Genomic DNA, 21,497 nt, shown 5'->3' on the forward strand with positions numbered 1-21,497 from the left:
CCAGATCTGAATCCCATTGAACATATGTGGAAGGAGCTGAAACATGCCATTTGGAGAAGACACCCATCAAACCTGAGACAACTGGAGCTGTTTGCTCATGAGGAGTGGGCCAAAATACCTGTTGACAGCTGCAGAACGCTCATTGACAAATACAGAAATCGTTTAATTGCAGTGATTGCCTCAAAAGGTTGTGCAACAAAATATTAAGTTATGGGTACCATCATTTTTGTCCAGCCCTATTTCATTAGTTTGTTTTTTTTAAAATAATTATGTTAATCAACAATTCAAAAGTGATGGCTGATTTTGATTATTTAATTTTCAATAAATTTTTATTTATTGTTACTTTTGTGAGTTTCAAGTGATTTCAGTGAGAATTGTGGTTTTTTCCTTCTTTAACTGAGGGGTACCAACAATTTTGTCCACGTGTGTACAAGCTTTGGCTAGACGTCCTTAAGTGCCACAGAGAACTTTCTCATTGCTGCCCATTGCTAGGTAATCCCCATAGACTGTATATATAGTGGACGTAGCATCTGGCTCCAGAATTAAAGCCAACCCAGAAGTGCCAAAAACTTGCAATATCACGCCGTCCGCTAGTGTTGGCTCCAAAAAGCTTTTTCTCCATAGACCCCAATTCATTTTTGGAGAAAATAAAATTTGATAGACTGATTTTCTACAGCTCGGGATTTTTTTCCCGTTAGTTTTCATGGTCAAAATGAGAGATCAGGTGGCCGATCTTAAAATAAATCAATACTGAATTTTAAATAAATCGTTAAAGTTGGCGGAGCCAGGGGGCGTGGCTATACTTGATAGACAGCAACAGAAGCCTCTGCGGTAAAATGTGAGCGGGATAAGAGAGTTCTCAGCCAATCCTGCCCCTAGTTGCTGTCTGGTCTAGCCTGTTTGATGACGCTTTTTACGTCACTGGCTCCAAAAAATCCAAAACGGCGACCAGGAAGTAGCAAAATCCGGGCTTCATTTTCTCAGAGTTGAAACCAACGGGTGACATCACGGTTAGTTTACGCCTGGTAATCCCCCACAACACTCTCTGCTTGCTAAAACAACAGCACGGCAATCCGCCTGGTGGTGAGACTAGGTACTACAGCTAATATAAAAATTGCTCTGGGAAGATGGTGTTAGTCATTTCTTAGCATTGATATTCAGTCCATCTATAGTCAGTCAGGCTCAGCCACTGTTATTATTCAGTCTTTATTTTATAACATGTACATGAGGGACTGGGATTGGAAATAGGTCCAGGGCTATTGTCTTCATAGTTTTTTTGTTGGTTTTGTTTCCTCTACAAAACACTTTGTGTTATATTCTATTTGCATAATAGGCTTTACATAAACAGTGTCTGATTAATTGATGACTAACATAGTTCTGATAGTTCATTTTTTGTAGCCCCTTTAACTTCTTGTTTGACATTCTTTTGCAGACACAAACTCATCAAAAAAAGTTTTTTTTTAAATTTAACACTTTAAGGTGTCTGTTTGCCCAAAAAAATAGCACCACTAAAAAGACTTAAATGGTAACCAATATGGTACAATACTGTTTTTCTGGTACCCACCTGGTCCAGAGGCCCTACAGAGACTCTGCGCACATTGTTAGAGATGTGTTCCCATGAGGAGCCCTGAGGGTAGCTGGGGGTCACACCCTGTCGGTACCAAAGGTTACCTAGACAGGAAATAGTCACATGAGACTATTGATAGGAGATATTCTCACAAAATATAAAGTCACTCCAGAGCACTCATGTTTACTTCACAAGTATATATTTAATTACAGTTTTTTTAATAAACTTAAGCTGAGATCACAAATGGAGTCGCTTTACCATTTTCATCAACAGTGTAGACTGACGTCCTCCCAACAGACACCTGCTTCAGCTTCTGCTTGGCTGGAGAGGGGATGTGATACCAACAGTCTCCTGCAGAGGGAGACACAACACACACGTATAACACTGCCGAGGTAAAAATCAAGTCTTATCTGCAGCACCACAGGCTGACAAGTTCTGTTTTCTTAGTCCAAGTAAGTTTCAGTGTTCCTGATTCAGAGTAGACACGGCTGATGATATTGTCCAGAACAGCTTTTCCCACTGACCTGCAGGGCTCTGTGCTGAAACAGATCCCCTGTAGAAGGCTGAGCCATCCCTGGCGATGGCCCAAACTTGGCTGGCAGCCCCGATGGAGATGGACTTGAAAGGTTGGTCAGTTCCCACGTGGAGCCATGAGGATCCCTGAGAGAACAGGAGGATGGCAAAACAGTCAGCTCTCGAGCACTCTCAGCATTTTTGTTCCTTAGAAAGTGAACTGGAAATACTTTTCCATAGTCCATATTTACATATTTAAACTGAACAAAACATAAACCCAGCATGTACCATCTATTACATTGTATTCAGTCTTTCTAACATAGGGGAGGAAGGATCATGCTGTTGGACATGCCCATAAAAAATTACCTAAAATGGTTTCTTTAGATGACAAATGTCAGAGTTGTGGACGTTCAAGTTTACTGCCCTAACTGACCTGGCAGCATTCATCACCAACAGTCTTTCCCTTGTCACCTGTGGCATCGTGTCAGTTAAACAAAGCTGCATTTTAAGGTGGCCTTTTATAGTCACTGGTCTGTGTGCAGGTCACACTATCTGATCGTTGTCCTGTAAAGCCACACCTGACTAGTTTGTAGAGTAACTCAGTGGTCAAGAATCTGTCATCAGCGGAACAGTTCAAACTCTCTGAACGCACAGCTAAACATTTTCTAATCAAAACAAAAGAAATAGGAGTTTTCATTTTTTCTATTAAGTCAGAAAATGAGACAATCGTTTTCCTACTGCTTGTCAAGTCACTTTAAATCACTCAAATTCACCGTGCCTTGAAATGTGTAAATACTGTATATTGGATTTTAATTACATTTAGTATTCTATAGATTTTAAAATTAGAAGAATTTTTTTCATAGTGTAGCATTGTACTGCAAGATTTTCAGAGGATATACTAACCTTTAATGCTAATGTTGCTAACCTGCCTTTTTGTTATTTTACGTTGTTGTATGTAAGCTGCTGAACACTGGAATTTCCTGTGGGATCAAAAAATATCTATCTATCTATCTATCTATCATTTTTTTAAGCTGTGTTTTTATTTTCATTTAGCGTAGCTACGTATCAACAACAGTTAGGAATAAAAAAATGTCCTTCTGTACTTCGGAATCAGAATGAATGTGAACACCTTGCAAAATATAAAAAAAACACACTTTCATAGGCAGCAAGAGACTCAAGAAAGAATATGGATGAAACTGATAATCTCTCTTTTTGACATGAAGATGCCAAAAATTATATCAGCACTGTTACAGATTGAGTTGGGCTGTTCAGATACTGCATCATTAAGTCTTCATGATATGCTCATTGGAATAGCCTACATCAGGACTAAATGTAAAATATCCCACACATCGTTCAAACAAGAAACAGCGGGGTCATGTGCATTGCTGTACTCTATGCACATTTATTCAGCGAGTAGGATACTGTCAGTGAAGTGCTTATGGGTGGCTCACTGAAAGGAGCTAAACCAGTTCATGGGGTGTCTGGCTGCTCATAATTCATGACTCACAGCAGGTGTCACTGCAGTGACTCCCAGTCGGCAAAGCACGTCTCCCTTGTTGCTTATCGCCCACACAGGAACCACGTCCACGCTGCTCTGAGCCGTGCACGGCAGGATGGTCACGTCACTCAGTGGGATGGGTGGGATTTCTTGCCAAGGTCCTGTGGTGGTCAATTTACACTTCCTGGAGGGAAGAACAAATCACAACGCTCACAGGTGTCCTCAATAACAATATCTGAGGTGAAATGACCCAGATACCAATCCAGATCTGCTCATTAAATGATCCAGGTATTACAAAACAACATTATCCACAATGTTAGTTTGTTAATATATTGTGTGAATTATTGCTTTCTGATTAATCCAAAAATACCCAGAGGACAAAAAAGCCCATTTATACACAGGAAATCTGATGTCCTTGAGCTGGGAAGCATCTGATTCAGCTCCATTTTGCTGTAAGATGCACAGAAAACCTTCTTCTACGAATAAAAAAACAGATTTTCCCTCAGTAATTTCAACCACCGTCAGACTATACTTCCCTGTTGACTGAATAATAAACCTGTCCATACACAAATAAATATTACAAATGTCAAGTGCACCATCCTCTTTCAGACCACTGTGTACCTGCTGAACAAATATTGCAGAGGCTAATAAGCCACTGATGCTTTTTATAGTACCTGGCCCATCGCCTACGACGCACAAAGTCCTTCATCGTTTTATAGCCGTGATACGACCTGCATGGAGACACAGAGAAGCAAAAGAATGAATAACAGGAAAAGAAATAAATGAAGGTCATAACTTTGAGAATAGCTTGAATCAAGTGACACGGCAGGTGGGTTTGAGAAACAGCAAATGAAACATACGCAGGAAAATCAGCTGCAAACTGCCATCCTTCTCTGTCCGTCCCTCCGGAGACGCTGTAGTCGATAGTCCAGTCCGACACCTGGAATCAGCAAAGACGGGAAGTGAAAGCAGCTGCATTTTTGGCCACACATTTTGTCTGTGATAAATCAGGAGAACAATATTTGTAGCTTGCAAACTAATGATCAGAATAGAAGGATAGCGGTTAACCAGTGAACCACAGAACTAATTTCAGATCTCCACAAGGCATCTCCCACTGTGTGTGTAGTTCTGCTCACCCATGTCCACTGAGGTGAGGGAGGTTTTGTATTTGTCTTTGTGCACTCATGTAGTCCCGATGCATCGCTCCACATGTAGCGGTCTGTTGGTAGACCTCTAAAACAAAGAAAAAAACAAGTTTAATTAAGTTAAGAATGACTTAACACTTCAAATAAAACACATAAAACAGTTAAACAACATGGGCTCCAGCTAATGTTGCCGGTAATGTGTGTTTACAACGCTGCATTGTGGTGTAATGGTAGAGGTTTAAATGTTTAGAGGAAAAAAATTAAATATATTAATACCGCTTTGCTTATGACAAACAAAGTGGCATTTTCACTGTGTCTGTGATGATTTATTTTATGTGAAATGTGAAAATGTCACACTATAGATTCCACATCATCCACACAGACAACAGACAGAGTCGTGTCATTAGCCTGGATATTTTTGGACACTCACAATTAGGTCACAAAACAAATTATCGCAAACATCTAAGCAATTATTTCTACTGACAAAAACGCGTTTCATAAATGCCAAGTGGGACAAAACAAACGGCGGTGTGAGTCGTGTACAGTACCTGTTGGTATAACCGGTGACGGGGTTCCACCTCTGGTTCTCATAGATGTAGACACTCTTGACATCCGTCTGAGTGTAAATGTTATCTGTGCTGCTGGCCAGTCCCTGAAAGAAGCCCCCTCCGTACCCCCCAGTATAGACCCAGGCTGTGTGGTCATAGCCAATGCCCCACACTATCCCAACGCTGTTACACTCCACTATACGCAGGTGGCCTCCGACCTGCCGCCAGAACCTGCAAAAAAGAAGGAAAACTCATATGTTCACCACCTCATCTATCAGAAGTTTGCCGTCATTTTCTTGCTCTGACAGTCTAGTGATGGGTCTGTTGTTCGTACATTTGGTCACAGGGTGTCGGGTAAGGCATGGCCTCTAGGCCTGGAGACGGCTCACTGATAAATATGTCTCCTTTACAGGTGATGGACCAGATGGCCTGTTTGGAGGGAGGACCGTGGATCCCCCTGGAGTCACAGCACGACACACTCAACAGTGCCAGCTGGAGAGCGGGAGGGAGGCGAAGGCAGACAGAAGAAGCCAGAGAGAGAAAGACAAATGAGAAGCCATTAGAAGCAGCAGAAAGAAGGGAATAAAAGACAAATGGCAGAAACAGTAAAATGTGTATACAAATCCTGTGGGCATTTCACCAGACAGAACAAACAAAAAAATGATACTAAACCATGTTGTTTCTCTCACCATCTAAAATTGATCTTTTTTTATGCTGTTTGATGAATGAGGGAGGTAAACTTCAGCTAGAAGACATATTTATGAAAATAGAGCTATTACAGTTTCAATTCAACATTGGTGATTTCTTCAGATGGTGCTAAAATATTTTTTTATGATGCAGAATCTGTGCAATCCAGGATAAGCAAATAAAAATTGTCTGCTTCTGCAAATCAAATTGTTATAAAGTATTAATCCATCTGATGTTTTATGGTGAAGGTCTGTTAATACAAAGTGTCCTCATAATAAATTCTATTTTGGTGCAAGTGTAGAAAGGCCAGAACACGTTCTGTCTCAGCTGAAACATGTGACATATGAGTGTCAAGAGTTTCTATTGCAAGTCCAGATTGTGAAATCCCAGAAACTACTCATTTTTGCACAATTCACAAAAGTTTCTCACACCACATGAGTCTAGATGCGCTTTGAGAATATGCTGATAATCAACACAAATATACCTCCTGGTGCGATACTATTTTTCTTCCCATACGTACCCAGTCATGCATTTCCAGCTCTGTGGCAGCTGCCAGTCTGATTGGCCACCTCTGTTTGGTCCGCTCAGGAGTGTAGATGGCAAAAGTGTGTTTGGAGTCACTCAGCACAGGAACCAGGATGGTCACCTCATTGATGAAGGCGTGCAGGTACTTAAACAATCAGCACGAGAAGGGAAGAAGAGAAAAAGAAGACAGAAAGCAAAAACAGGTTCAAATATATGTAGATATTCTGATTTGGGACAATCTGGCAGCCAGTAACACAGGAAACACTGCACAGGCAGACAGATTAATTGAATCTACTGAATATCAGCAAACCCTGGAGAATTAAACAAACGCAAGATGAAGTTTTAGAATGGCATGACTGTCCCATGACAAAGACTTGAAATGGTCTTCAAAGATACATTGATGTGAAATTATGTATCAAGAATTGAAATCTGCCTGCAGTCAAAAGAAGATGATCAAGCAGTGTGTTTAAGTTCATAGTATAAAAAGTGACAGTGAATTCACACTTCAACAAAGGCACATTTTTAATGTAAGGTTTGCATTCCTTCCTCATTTCTCCCTCTTCACTCTTCCCAAACTACAACACTGACCATATAAGAACATTTTTAGCACTTTATGCCTTCATCTATATCTTATTTATAATCAGACTACCTGCCAGTATCCCCATTTATCCACTGGCAACTCTTTTCACCACTCATCTCTCTTGACTTTAATATATTATTGTGTTTGGTTGCTAAGATGATCTAATATCCCCCTAGAGACAAATGAAGTTAAACATTTATCTATCTATCTATACTACATGAACATGAAAGCCTGTACAGATCTGTCTCACCTTCTTCTCCTCATAGTAGTTGTAATAGATGAACAAGATGCCGTCCTTGTTGCCATCTGGCCCTGAGAACTGCTCCAAGGCAAAATGAACATCTATCCACTTGTGTGGTTTCCAGTCTCTCCACCACTGCATGGTTCCCTTCTTCACCCACACAGACTGCGATGGAAGCACACGTTCAAGTAAAGACGGGAATGAACATATTACTAGATAGAACAAATGAAAAGGCATGCTGTGTGCTGCTGTGCTGCTTGTACCTGTTCTATGGCTTGTTCATAATGTCTGAAATTATCCATCTCTCTCTTGGTCCTTTCACTGAGCTGCTCAAAGATTTGTCTGCGCCAAGCTGCCGTCTGGGCTGGGCTGACTGACAGACTCATGGACTGGACTGATGAAACCAAAGCTGGATGGAAAGAGGAGGAAAGATCAGTAACAAACATCAATGCAGGGTTTCGTCAGGTGTAAGAGAGAGATTAAATAGAACTAACCCCGACTAAGATGCCACACTGACCATTACTCTAAATTCAGGTGCTGCTGAATAATTTCTCGGGAGTCAGAGCTTTCTTTCACCTCCACAACAGCCAATATTCTTTCAAGTCCTGATTCAGTCAAAAGCTGAAACATATGCAGTCAATCAATAACCGTGAGCTACTTTACTGAACTTACTTGAATTGTTCATAGAGAAGTTAAACCAGTTGAGTTGGGAGTGACTGTCCACAGAGCAGCCTCCCCCACTGACCCACGCCCACAGAGGGTGCTCATCTGCCCCATACGGGTCCTCCATGGCCAGGGTGTAGGTGGCTACTGATGACAGGCTGCATGTGTCGGCTGCGTCCTGCGCTGCGACAGTCTGAGCCTGCTGAGCCTCCTCCAGATCCACATTACTCCACTGCGGATCAAGAGGACCTCCAGACTGACTAGGAGAAAGAGCTGAACCAGCACAGGGAGCTTTGTCCTCTCCTTCTCCAGGGATGCTCTCCTCTTCTGGGACAGCAGGAGGGGCTGATCCGATATCTCTGGAGCTCTTTCCCGGCTCTCGATCAGAGACGAGTTCGGAGATGAAGCTGTCGCTAGTGACCTTGGGGATGCGGGGCTTGGGAGGGTCAGCGGGTGGGTTAGATGAGTCTGTGGGGACGTCAACAAATGACTCCGGGGAAGCGGAGGCAGCATGGCAGCCTGCTCCATCTGCAGATCCTTTCTCCGTATCTGATTCTACGTCGCTGACAACCGACTGAGCACGCACCTCACCACAGAAATAGCATCCAGCGCTGTCAAGAGTGGACAGAAAGAAGAGCTGAATTTATCAGTATTGTGTCAGAAAACATTTTAATAGTGCACAAATGCTGATGAGTAGATGCCTGTATTTTTAGTGGAAGCTAATGTGTGTAATCAACTAATGAGGTGTGTGAGTGTGTGTCCACTGAGGCCTATCCACCTCTGCAGGCTGTTTGCACTGGCGCTGGAGTGGGATCGGTCTCCGTCGCGAGGAACAGTGATAGCCTTCCAAGTTTTCCCACTCAGTTCACTGGAGGTCACACCCTGTCTGAAGTATACAGCTCGATCCTCACAGTTAAGAGCCCACACCTACACACAACAGCAAGACTTTGAGAAAACCCTTACATGACGTCGCAACATGTACTAATGAAACTATGGAATGTTTGGAAGGTTTTGTTGTGTTTATTTCTAACAGCTGTGCCAGTATGTTGTGTTGGGCAGCCAGAAATCACCTGGTCGTTCAGTCCTACGTTGATGGTGATCATTTCTCCAACCATGCTGATCCAGCCGGAGCCGCAGGGGTTGTGAGAGTTCACGCCACGCCTGAACCAAACCTGGTTAAATAGGAGAGTAGGGTGGGAAGAGGTCATGGGTTTTATCCCTGCAATGGCAACACCATTCATCAACAAAATGCTATGGCTAATATCAATATTCTTCTGCTCTTATCAACCACTGGCAGAAGGAGCAGGCTCGCAGTGAACAACCTTGGAGACTGCTAGGTCTAACTTATTTAATGTTTACTAAGCTTTTACTGGGAGTTAACTCCAAAGACCAGGACAAAGAGGTAATCAGTGTGGCTATATTTTGCTAAAACAAAGGCCCAAAAAGTGGAGTGTAATATTTGCAAACAGCAGTTGGTACATCAAGGTAAAAAAAAAACAAAAAAACAAGACATCGAATTTAAAAATGGCATGCTAACTTGGCTGCGTTTAGGGCTGGGTATCAATCTAAAAGTTTCGATACCGGTACCAATACCAATACCTTCACTTCGATACCGGTTCCTAAACGATACTTTTTTTGATACCAGTTTTACAATATATACTCTAACAGAATGAAAATTGCATTACACATTACTTTTCACATCTTGAGTTTAATTTTCCAGTGATTTCCAGTGCAAAAGAACATTTGCAAGCAATGTACAGTGCAGTACATACTGAGCCACCTTCACCCCCGGACCCTTCCTGGCCGACCCGGAGCCGGTCGCGGCGCACCGCCGAGGAGGAAATGCGCCCGGCGGGGGACGGCCCGTACCCGGTGAGAGGTCCCGCGAGGGGATCTTCCCGCACCGAGCGGCCGCCCCTGGCCCGCCGAGTTGAATCCCCCGGGCGGACTGCGCAGACTCCACCTGTTTACCTCTTAACGGTTTCACGCCCTCTTGAACTCTCTCTTCAAAGTTCTTTTCAACTTTCCCTTAAGGTACTTGCCGACTATCGGTCTCGTGCCGGTATTTAGCCTTAGATGGAGTTTACCACCCGCTTTGGCATATACTGCACCGCGCACTATTGGCGTACATTTTACAAAAGTAGAGTCACGTTTTAGACCTCAGAGGCATCTTTTCCCACTTCGACGGAGAGGGACCTCCTGCTGCAGCCAGGTACTCTTGCTTCGACGACACGCTACACAACTGCAGTAAATTCAATGTACCTAATGTGAAACCTGTCTGTGAATGGGCAGCATGTTTTTTTCCGGCTTGCCGCAATCACGTGTAATGTTACAGCCAATCACAGGTTTGCTTTATCATAATCACGTGATAAGTACCGGAACATGGAACCGAAAGACAAGGCTTATTTCGATACTCATTAGTACCGAAACATTTCGATCGGTGCCATTAAAGAATCGAAGTTCGGTACTCAGCCCTAGCTGCGTTATATTCTTGATTAGGTCTTGGGTTGGGCTCAAATGTTGATGTTATTCCATTCGGAAATCATGTGATAACGGGCAGGTACACACTGGTCAGATCAGACTTTTAATACTATTTAAGTATAAAATTACGAATTCAAGACAAGCTAACATGCAGCAAATACTATTTTTTTATGTTCTCAAATAAGCTAAAAAGGTTTGCAGGTACAGTGCATCAGTGCACTATGGCCAGTTCTGTTTTCCTAGAGAAAACATGCAGACTTTTTTTCTTAAGAGCTACAAATTGGTTCAAGAGAAGGTCTAATTTAATTCAACCAATATCTTCTGCCTTAATACCAATTTAGCCATAGCGTACCACAGAAGTCCGTTTTTCTTTGCTAAGGCAGTTTTCTATATTTAGTAAATGGTGTCAGTGAATTGAGTCAATCCCATGAGACCAATCCAATTCTCTGCGAAGAGTATAACACGTAAAACTATACCATTCATTATTTTCTTAGCCACAGGGCTATAGCACTTGTGTATCTTTTAAGATTTCCTTTTTTGTCCATAATCTGTATGAAAGCTGTGTGTGTATGTGTATGTACAGCTCTGTTGGACTCATGTGTTCCGCTTAAATTTTGGTTTATCTGTTGAATTTTCAATAGAGGAAAAGATACATTTAATTTGCAGCTGTGTAGTCATTATTAGTTCCAAGCATTTGGCATTTTCTTACTTTGTTGTCCTTGGTCACAGCCCAGACAACGTTGATTCCCACGGCTACATGTATCGCTCCCACATCAGGGCTCGGAGACTCCACCACAGCCCAGGAGCTACCTGCAGTGTAAGAAACATTGTTCTCAACAGAGAAAATAAACACCATCGCACACACCACATCCTTCTAATGCCAACAGCGAGCCTTTGTGTACCTTTGGGGCAATCTCTGCTGATTCCCTCCCTGACAATGAGCTGTCCCTCCCACAGCACGGCCCACACCAGGTCACCTGGGCCACAACTGATCTGAACCACCTCCCCTGGGAGAAGCACCTCCTCCCATGAGGAGCCCTCAGGATTGTGGTGATAGATTCCCTCCCTGAACCACACCTGAATGAGAGAAAAGAGAGTAGAGAATCAAATGATAGCAAAACACAGGGTTTCTGCAGAAATCAGCCAGTCAGATTCAATGCTTTTTGGTGTCATTTTAATGCTGGACTGTAAAAATTTTCATGCCACGACCGTGAACACAACAAATTGCACAGGTTTGTTTTTTTGTAAAAGATGCTTTTTATATGAAAACTGTCTCTACATTTCACTATTTCTGAATCTGGAAACCACCCCTGACCACCCACAGGCTGTAGTCATTCTCTGAATTCCACGCTTTCTAACCATTTTTGCTGGAATATGCATTTCCCCATTTCACTGATATCCTCCACTTGGTCCAGCCTGCCGGCCACTTTGAAAACATGCAGTTTTTGGCAACTGTACCCGACTGGCCGGAACAATTATGCAATGCTTCGGCGTGTTGACACAGATGCACATATCTGACCAACCGCAGTCTATAATTACTTATTATGATATTATTATGATCAAATTTAATGATTTTTAATGCCATTTAAGGCCTTAATTTTCAAGAAATCAATTTAATGACTATTAATGCTCTTTAATGCCCTGCAGAAACCCTGAAAACAGCAAGTGGAGTAAAAGAATTTGCATCAAGCTATAATAATATAGTTGTTTATCTGCTGTAGAAAGATTGTGTGCGATCTTACTGCAGACAAGATCACACACTTTGAAAGGTCAAAAACTCATGTATGCTTGGATCATCACATAATGAGGTAAAAATAAGAAGAAGTGTAACAGTGTAACGCTGTGCAAATAACAGTAAAGTACAGCTCTTTTCACACAGCCACTGACTTAATTTATGCAAATTATGAGCTAACAAAGATGTCAACTACATTGGCATGGCTACCTGGATAAAAGTGGGTGTTGCATTTGTGTGTGTGTGTGTGTGTGTGTGTGTGTGAAAGCTGCACCTTGCCCTGCAGAGACACTGCCCACAGCGACAACCGGCCTCTGGGCTCCTCACTGATCTCCCATCCTCCACAGCTGATGTCGCTGAAAGGGTCTGGTAGAGTCGTCTGCTGAGAGGGAATCTGTCAGACCACAAAGGAGGAGAGACACAGGTGAGCAAAGTAAAAACCTGCATTGAGACATGAACACACCACACATGGATACAGTAGAGTATATTACCAACCTTAGCCCAGGTGTCCATGGCTTTGTATCTCCTGTAGCGGAGCCATCGCCTGCGACGGACACAGGAGTTCCATTTCTTGTCTTTGGTGTAGGTGGCGGGGAAATCAATGGCGTAGCTCCATCCCTGCAAACACAAGCATCTGAATAATCAACACAAAGAAGAAAATAAAAGGACAGAAACTGAAGTTGGAGTAGGGGGATGCAAGGAGCAACAACCATCAAAGTCTCACCCCTTTCTCTGTGGGCTCTCCCTCAAAGTTTTCATCCACGTACCAGTCGCCCTCCCACTCCCAGCTGCTGGAGGGGAGCTGGAAGCTGTCCAGAGGTTGGTGTTGCAGCCCTGTGACGTCACTCCACTGCCAGCGGTCGCTCGGCAGCAAACGCTCTGAGAAACCATCAACGGGATTCCACCTCTGACAGAAAGACAGACAGACCAGGAGTGTTTTAACACAGACAGGGTCATCGTTTTGTTTCATCTTGCCGAAGGGACACCAGTCTAATTTCTCCCAAATTTACTTAAATAATTTACAGCACTTTAGGTGGAATGTTCACTTGGGAAGAAGTCACAAGATCGGCCTCTGCAGAGCACTAAGCTAATGCACAAAACCTGACACGACTGTGTGACAAAGTCCTTGAAGGTCCTAACAGCTGCACTCATGCAGGAGGAGAGTAATGAAGCGTGTGTTTTTCTGCCATTTCAGTTCCACATGCAGTTACTTTCACTGTATTTGGGTTGGGTTTTTTTGCCTGAAACTACATTCACATGATTCTACTCTCCGAATGTCACGTCACACAGCTGACCAGGAGCTTAAGTTAGCATCAGAGGAAGTGGACACTGTTGTATGAGGATGTTACTAGTCGCTCAGTGGGGAACTTGAACTTTCAATTCTACTACTGTAGGGAAAAAAAGAAAACCAAATCTACTGTTTCTTCCTTTGGTATCCTTCATCCACAAAAATGACTATACAAGGAATATTTTTCTATCAAAGCAGTAAAGAAGTGTGAACAGTGACTCGCTGATAGGAGAAAGAGGCCCACTTGATTCTCGTAGGTCTCCTCCTGGTAGCGGACAGGAAGGTCAGACGCGTGGACGTTCAGGTAGATGTTGTTGTCGCAGGCGATGCCCCAGCAGCACTGCTGAGCCGCTGTCACCCGCTTGAACTCCATCTGGGCATCGCGGCACTGTTCCCACTGCTGCCCCGCCGTAGACAGGCTGTAGACCCGCCCATAAACATCCACCGCCCACAGCAGGGAGACAGGCATGGCTGCACCTGGACCCTGAGGAAGAGGAGGAAGGCAGTGGGCGAATGCTGGTCACGTCGCTTTGAGATCTCAGCGTCTTTTTCACAATGCAGGAGAACAACAAGTACCACCCACATCACCTCATTCTAGTACATGACTGACGCAGAACCGACCTTGTAGTCAAGGTTACAAACACACAAACATTTATTACACAAACCAGCGTTTTCTGCTAAAATGAACAAATCACTGTCACTCGAAAAAGCATGAACACAACGCTCCAATGTGAATTATGTAATTTAATGTGAACTGTGACTTTGTTCGCAGCAGCTTTGGGAACATAACTGACCTCATCCATCACAAATGACCTCGGAGCTGGTTTGTTAAAAGCAAACGGCAAAAGAAAGTGCAGTGGGCTCCGACAAAAGGCCAAACATAGCTTGTTTGCATGCTTTTTGTCTGATCAGCAAAAAATCTCATTCTTTCATCCCACACGGTTTGTCACAAGGATAAAAAAGGAGGAGTTGTGATAAGAATAGAAGGTGCAGAAAGACAGCGACAAACAGCTCGGTAGATACAGCCGAGTTGACAAATTATTATAAACAGAATCAATGTATTTGGATACGGAGGAGAATGATATAAAACCATGTATCTGTTCAAATAATATGGCAGCAAGGATTAAAGCTGCAAAACAACATGTATAGAAATATTTTGGAGATTTGTGTTATTCAAGTCCAAATTCAACCTACATGGATCAGATGGTAGAAAATCTGTGTAGCGAAAGCCAGAGGGAAAAAAATAGAGATGGGTGATTTCTTTTTAAATGATCAGGAGCCTTCTGCTTGACTGTCTCTGATGTTTTTGAAATTTTCTTATCATAAACTAAGGATTAGTCGAAAATGGCATTCATGAAATTCTCGTCTCGACTCGTACTTTTAGTGTGTGTGTCTACAAAGGTCTAGGTCTAAGAATGAAACCATGAAAATTTATTTGAAAACAATCATCTTAGTTATATTTTGAGAATCTATCTGAGTGCCTCTGACTCCATTGTTTTCAATACTATCAGCACTGTTGGCAGCACATGTAGCAGAGCAGATGATGGTGCGGAGTCAAGCCCTAACCCTAACCCTAAGCATAAATTCTTACCTTCAGGCCCACCACACAATGTATCTCTTTCAATGTTCAAACAGAAACTATACTTATGAACAGTATAAATCCATGCAACCTCCAGTTCAGCAGTAAGCAGCTACTTATATCTGTATATCTACATGCAGCCAAAAAACTAGAGCTGAACGATTTGAACAAAATACTACTTTTTAGTGACAGATAATGAAATTTCATTCAATATTTACTGTGTAAATAAAGATTAATACGAAATACCACAAAAACATTCACTGATTTAGGTTTTAATGCAAGGATGAGAAGTGTAGAGTAGAACATAGAACAATCTAACATAAGTGCTGTAACTGTGTTAGATTAAATCAATAAATTATAAGAAAAAATAAAATTATCATAATAAGGAAATAAGAAGGCCTTTCTGTAGGAAAACTGAAATCGGAAGGTGATTTAGTTATGGTTTAGGAGGAGCAATCAAATTTAATAAAGTAATAATAATAACTAAAACACACCCAGAGTTCAGTACTACATAATGTATATCCTAAATAGTAGCCTGTTGATAACTGCATTGTCTTAATTTGTGATTTTGATTTATAATTGACTAATCGTTCAGCCCTAGAAAATAAGAAAATAAGGGGTAAAAATTCACCTTACAGCAGAGCAGAGCTGTAAATTTTACTCAGAATCACATGTTGAAATGACAGTTTGTTTACACCACTTTTTGTTCCATTTCTCTGTTCAGCATCAACTTACTGACCCACATTCTACTTCCTGTACCTTTAGTCTTCTTGATGTTAAAGCCTGCTGTGTGTGAACATGTGAAAGGACTGTAAACACATCTGACTCACTGCTTGTTGCAAGTGGTCTCCATTTCACAGCACCTATGTAGTAACCAGCAGGGACTGTGATGCTGCTAAAAGGCGTTTCCTGTCACTCACATGCACTATACTGTACATTTTAATAACAAAGAAAATAGGCATCATAAAGCCCAACATATAGCTTCAAAGACGACGCTACTATTAAATACACAACAATATTGGTTTATACGTGATGTTTGTGTAATAAGACACGTAGCTGCATATTAGCATTGTCAAATTAGCATTAATGGACAGTATACAGTAGGAGGAATGACAGGGGAGAGAAATATTCAGTAACATGGGTTGTCCAGTAAAACCAGCTTTAGCTTTAACGACAACACTCGGCTTGGTTTTGGTGCAGCTTACAGGCTTAGCTCTCTACAAATAGCAAATTAACAGAGTTCAAACAAACCTCGAGCTTCCTCTCATAAAGCTTCAGCCGGCGCTGGAGGGACGACAACAGTGTTCATTGAGCAGCTGGAGATGAATGGAAGCAACCTAAACCATAATGTGGACCGTGGCTGCTGACATTCACATCATAATCTGAGAGCTGTAGCAACCAGGAAGTGATGCGGCTCATGCTGCGCTCCTATTGGCTGATCCAGAGACACCAGGTGTTAGTACCGTCAACGTCCAGCAGAGGGAGCGGCTGTACCAGGAACTGATCAACAGGAGGCAGACAAACAAACAAACAAACACAGTCATGCTCAGTGGGGACAGGAAGAACTGATTCAAGTACAGTTTATGCTGCATTTAAATAAGGCGACCAGTACGCTTATTAGTGATTAAGGTGTAAGTTATCTTGCAACAAATAAGGACAGAATATTTCTTTAGCCATGTTGCTATTTCATAATAATAGAAAAACAACAATAATAAATATTTATTTTATAATTCTAAATTAATTATATGCTGCGATATATAATATTAACGTACAACAACAACAACAATAATGATAATAATAACAATATTTTTTAAAAATCTATCACAAAAATAAGCTTTTAGAAGTAAGGAGGACTAATTCATAGAAATGTTTACATTTATTTTAAATAATTATTCAATTTAATTATTTTTTAACTGCATATTACCCCCATTTTAACATTTTTCAAAGTGGATTTTTTTAGGTTGGTTACTTGCATTTTTGTTAATACACTTGCTCAGGGTGAAGCTGTGTTGGAATTTTTATGAGGTCACCAATAAGAATGACACTTTTTGTGACAACTGAATTTATGTTCATTGCAAAATAGCAACTTGTGCACATAAGATTTGGGGAAAAAAAGACAAAAAAAAATGTTTGGAGGAGTAATTCAGGATTACTGCAACATTTTGAAAGAATGTAGAATTTCAATTCCTGTGATATTTTTTCATTGTGACTATTAATAGTAAATATTAGAAAATTCGAAAGGACAAATAGAAAAGTAAAACTCAGTTGTCTTGTAAAAATACATTGAAATATATCATCTAAAGCTGAGTCTGTCGTACTGTTGTGCAGGTTCAGTGGAATAAAGCTGCAGAGGTTGTTTTCCAAAGAGCAACAGCAGACAGGAGCAGATGAGCAATTACATTCAACTCCATCAACTTCCTCTCTAACTCTTTGTGCTTCATGGTTAGAAACATATTTTGTTGTCGGGTGTCCATCAGAGGGTTGTGTTGCACAGTTGGAGGCATCTTGTCGTACAAATGTATCTGTCTTTTTTGTAGTTCTGTCTCACTATGATTTTCTCCGTTGCTTAAATCTTTTATTGTCTCATTTTTATTCAAAATTTATTCTTACAGAAGTATAAGTTGCTCTTGGATCTTTCATGTGTGTGATCGGAGAAGCCAAAAAACTAAGACTAATGTTAAATCAAGATCAAAGCTACCTTCCCCACCTCAGCTGAGTGAAACATCCATCCGTCCATCCATTCTCTATACACCGCTTTATCCTCACAAGGGTCGCGGGGGGTGCTGGAGTCTATCCCAGCTGACTCGGGCGAAGGCAGGGGACACCCTGGACAGGTCGCCAGTCTGTCTCAGGGCTACATACACAGACAAACAATCACACTCACATTCACACCTACGGGCAATTTAGAGTAACCAATTAACCTCAGCATATTTTTGGACTGTGGGAGGAAGCCGGAGTGCCCGGAGAAAACCCACGCATGCACAGGGAGAACATGCAAACTCCATGCAGAAAGATCCCAGGAAAGCCAGGACACGAACCAGGGATCTTCTTGCAAAATTGCTAACCACTACGTCACTGTGCAGCCCTGAGCGAAACATAAAAAAGTCAAATAAAGAAGTCAGTGACAGACAAGGAAAATGAGTTATCTTTTCAGACTTTATCATGTTTTATTGAGAAAAAAAGACTACATGGTTCAACACAGTGGCAAGGTACTCTGAAGAAAGCATGTAATAACTATGTCAGTGTGACGGCTTCACTTACATCAGTGGGTCTATGCGGATCAATACACCGTGTCATTAGTCTCATCATACAGGTGCATTTGGTAAAGCAAAAAAAAAACAAAAAACAACATGTCAAAAAAGTCCTTTTCCTCACAAAATAGTTAATACTTTTTACAATGAGTCACTTTATTCGCATACAATTCAAATGTCCACTAGTGAGCACGTTTTCATTTTGCATAAACTGTGTATTGGGCACAGAATCTACATGAAACAACAGTGAAACCATTAGGAGTGAAAAAAAAGTCCCTTCATCAAAAGGTCATTTTTACCCATTTAAAATACATACCAGCAGGAAAATCTGAACCACAGTGGGATCCGTGGCTCAGATCGAGCACAGCGGCTGTCGTGTTCAAAGGGGAACCTACATAGCATAGACTTCGGCATACATATTTATTTAAATACATCTCATACAAACTTACTGCATATAAATAGCCTCCTCATTAAAAACGGGGACATGCTGCTCTGCCTTCACTCTAAAGACAAACCCTTCTCCCAGCTCATCACTCTCCCTTCATTCTCACAATTCTCTGTATGTCACAAAACCTCTTCAAAAGACAAAAATAATTAGAATAATAAAAATAGAACTAATTTTTTTTTTTTGGCAAGTCAGGAAGACAACCTGGGTGCCGGTCTGCTTCACCGCTAGCAGGTCACGATCGTTTACATCTGCAGCTCTTTCTATCAAAATACAAACCAGACCTCATGACACTGTGTGAGCATCTCTTCAAGGGACAGTCCACCCAAAATGAAGGTGCAGGCTTTATCTCCTCATCATTACATCAGTGGAGTCGTTTATGCCTGATTAGACCACTGAAGGGAACTTAGCTCTTCAAATATAGTCGATGCAAACATACAAGTGACTCAAATTTATCCCAAAACATCAAACAATATCATGCATGTGATTTGTAGCGGCATTGTTGTCTTTTTGTTGCAACTGTTTTGCAATTGCTAGCATGGAAAATGCTTGAGTATGGTGGAAAAGTGAAACTGGAGAATCCAAACTGCTTTTTTTCTTGTGCTTTCATTTTCAGTTTGCATGCAAAACAGCCCTGTAACTTTTGGTTGCTTTTTAAAATAGCTCAGCTCTTTCAGGTTTTATATATCTCAGTACAGTTTTAAGTCATAATTCTTACGATTTTATGAAATCAAACCCCATCTTTGATGCTTCGGTCATGAAACACATCTACATTTAGTATGTTTATACGCTTGCATAGTAGTTTTTACTGGTCGTGACACTGTGATATTCAGAGGAGATTTTATCTTTATGACAGCTCACTGGTTACAGCTTTCCGTCATTACTCTGCCGTGTTATTTTCCAGGTAAGCTAAATACTTCCGCATGCCACTGCTTCACAACAAAAGCAATTTGCAAACCACATGGCAGCTAAACTTGAGAAGCAGCAACTGCAAATGCACCAAACTACTTCCAGTAACATGTTGGAGGTTAGACAAAGCCTTAAGTTTCATTTTGGAGTGACTTATTAACAAACTCAAACCAGATGCAAACATCCTCTTTGTGCACGAATCTTTTCTCCCTTTTTTGGCTGATGTCAAACACACACTGGCAGTAACACACACTTGTGCCATGAAACGATGGATCTGTTTAATAGAGCAGACTCAGACAGACTAGCATGCAGGCTGGTGAGATGTCGGGTTGGGGTGATGTTGAGTGTCGCAGGGGTCCCATTGTTGTATGATTCCCCTGAAGGCATAACAGCGGTGAGAAATTTGTCGTGTTTCGTGTTAGATGATTGGAGCTGATCTGTCATTCGTGACAGTTGGCCTCAGCTTCACCGTCGCAAATGGATTCCCTCCTCTACAGGAAGAAAAAGGAATTTGGTTTAACATCAAATTCAAAGTCATCATTTTCATTAATTCGTTGTCGTTTTCATCATCTTCCATGAATCGACCATGACTGACCCTCTCCGGTGTAAATAAAGTGCTTAACCATGTTGACATGTACTTACAATATTTTTTTTCTATTCGAACGTGAGCAAAATAATCAAGGCTGAGCATCTCCATCCTGAAACTGCAGGGCATCAATTACATCTTGACAACATGGACTGCGACTGGGACTTTACACTTCATTTTTTCCTTCTTCTGAATCAGTTTCTAGTTCTGACATGTTCACTGTAAATCTTTTAAAGTTCTTTCAGCTTGTAAATGTAAGTCTTCTTATGAGTTATGAAAACATAAAACTGGCTGAGTTACATTAACTGAACTTGAAAAAAGAAGTTTAAGAAACTCGAGAGGTTATGTAGAATCTACTAGTCACATCAAGAACAGTTATTGACAGATCTGCTTTGTGTTTAAGTTCAGGGAATTTATTTGTTATTTAATATTGAAGCCATTTTGGATCAGACGAACTGTGAGGCTGCTTTCAGTTACAGTGAGATAAATTAAAAGTCTGTAGGTGTCAGGTCTAAATTCAGAACTACTCTTTGTCTTGGGAAGAACTGCTTCAACCATTATGATAAGAAACAACTTAATTTAACATGCAGTAAAGATGCATAGCAAGTTTTCACCATGTCTATGTACTTAAACTCCAAAAAACAAGGGTCCCCGGAGAGTATTTACTCTCTAACAATGCAGCCTGGGAAGCCTGCTAATATGCTGGTTTTGTTTCTCATTAACACTTTATAAGAAATGGCTCAAGTTATTTATTTTGAAAATGATCTAAACTATCTAAATTAGACATTCTAATTTCAACTAACTAGAAATGAGCAAATACTATATATTTACATAAGCTAAATTAGAAAATGTGAGTTGATTTGACTAAATTTCTTGATGATGTGTGTTTGATGAAATCACTCCAATATCACAACTTAGTGCCATAGTGTAGCACAAAATAATTCAACAGTGTTGTAGATGAGCTGGTGTGCTTGAACTGCAGCGAGCAGTAGGAGTCTATGGGTCATAACCCTCCACATTCTAAACAAAGCATCTGTTTCATGTAATATTTAAGGGATTGCTTTACTGGGAAAACAAACCTCTGACTATGTGACTTTGATACACAGAGATGAGTTTGTAATGGTTTAAACATTAACCGGAGAGGGACTTAAATACACACACATCTGTTGACATCTGTGAGTCTGTTAGTTGTGTTAGGTCACTCACCCTAGAAAAGGAGCCTTTGCAGTCCCATTGACTAAAGAAACCTGTTGTCAAAA

The 21,497-nt window shown here is 41.2% G+C and overlaps 3 protein-coding genes across 3 annotated transcripts in view; 1 reads left to right on the top strand and 2 right to left on the bottom strand.

Moving 5' to 3' along the window:
- bhlha15 (basic helix-loop-helix family, member a15) overlaps positions 1 to 6,253 on the top strand; it is a 22,249-nt gene extending 15,996 nt beyond the window's left edge. Inside the window, exon 6 of the mRNA XM_022197624.2 lies at positions 5,684 to 6,253. The gene's annotated coding sequence lies outside the window, so the exon portion shown is untranslated. The remainder of the gene's footprint in view (positions 1 to 5,683) is intronic.
- The window catches only part of tecpr1a (tectonin beta-propeller repeat containing 1a), a 20,579-nt gene extending 4,106 nt beyond the window's left edge, over positions 1 to 16,473 (bottom strand). The window contains exons 1-22 of the mRNA XM_022197623.2: positions 16,299 to 16,473; positions 13,713 to 13,952; positions 12,905 to 13,087; positions 12,676 to 12,798; positions 12,455 to 12,574; positions 11,351 to 11,525; positions 11,158 to 11,258; positions 9,038 to 9,139; positions 8,746 to 8,894; positions 7,977 to 8,578; positions 7,568 to 7,713; positions 7,314 to 7,469; positions 6,479 to 6,628; positions 5,606 to 5,763; positions 5,272 to 5,502; positions 4,715 to 4,811; positions 4,439 to 4,518; positions 4,253 to 4,309; positions 3,588 to 3,762; positions 2,092 to 2,227; positions 1,826 to 1,918; positions 1,565 to 1,671 (exon numbers count right to left, since the gene is read on the bottom strand). Of these exons, the coding sequence (XP_022053315.1) occupies positions 1,565 to 1,671; positions 1,826 to 1,918; positions 2,092 to 2,227; positions 3,588 to 3,762; positions 4,253 to 4,309; positions 4,439 to 4,518; positions 4,715 to 4,811; positions 5,272 to 5,502; positions 5,606 to 5,763; positions 6,479 to 6,628; positions 7,314 to 7,469; positions 7,568 to 7,713; positions 7,977 to 8,578; positions 8,746 to 8,894; positions 9,038 to 9,139; positions 11,158 to 11,258; positions 11,351 to 11,525; positions 12,455 to 12,574; positions 12,676 to 12,798; positions 12,905 to 13,087; positions 13,713 to 13,937 (3,366 nt within the window). The 5' untranslated portion in view covers positions 13,938 to 13,952; positions 16,299 to 16,473. The remainder of the gene's footprint in view (positions 1 to 1,564; positions 1,672 to 1,825; positions 1,919 to 2,091; positions 2,228 to 3,587; positions 3,763 to 4,252; positions 4,310 to 4,438; positions 4,519 to 4,714; positions 4,812 to 5,271; positions 5,503 to 5,605; positions 5,764 to 6,478; positions 6,629 to 7,313; positions 7,470 to 7,567; positions 7,714 to 7,976; positions 8,579 to 8,745; positions 8,895 to 9,037; positions 9,140 to 11,157; positions 11,259 to 11,350; positions 11,526 to 12,454; positions 12,575 to 12,675; positions 12,799 to 12,904; positions 13,088 to 13,712; positions 13,953 to 16,298) is intronic.
- Positions 16,474 to 18,185: 1,712 nt separating this feature from the next.
- baiap2l1a (BAR/IMD domain containing adaptor protein 2 like 1a) overlaps positions 18,186 to 21,497 on the bottom strand; it is a 39,768-nt gene continuing 36,456 nt past the window's right edge. The window contains exons 13-14 of the mRNA XM_022197621.2: positions 21,445 to 21,485; positions 18,186 to 20,143 (exon numbers count right to left, since the gene is read on the bottom strand). Coding sequence (XP_022053313.1) covers positions 20,071 to 20,143; positions 21,445 to 21,485 — 114 coding nt within the window. The 3' untranslated portion in view covers positions 18,186 to 20,070. The remainder of the gene's footprint in view (positions 20,144 to 21,444; positions 21,486 to 21,497) is intronic.

This window comes from Acanthochromis polyacanthus, chromosome 19, assembly GCF_021347895.1.
Source record: "Acanthochromis polyacanthus isolate Apoly-LR-REF ecotype Palm Island chromosome 19, KAUST_Apoly_ChrSc, whole genome shotgun sequence".
NCBI classification, from domain to species: domain Eukaryota; kingdom Metazoa; phylum Chordata; class Actinopteri; family Pomacentridae; genus Acanthochromis; species Acanthochromis polyacanthus.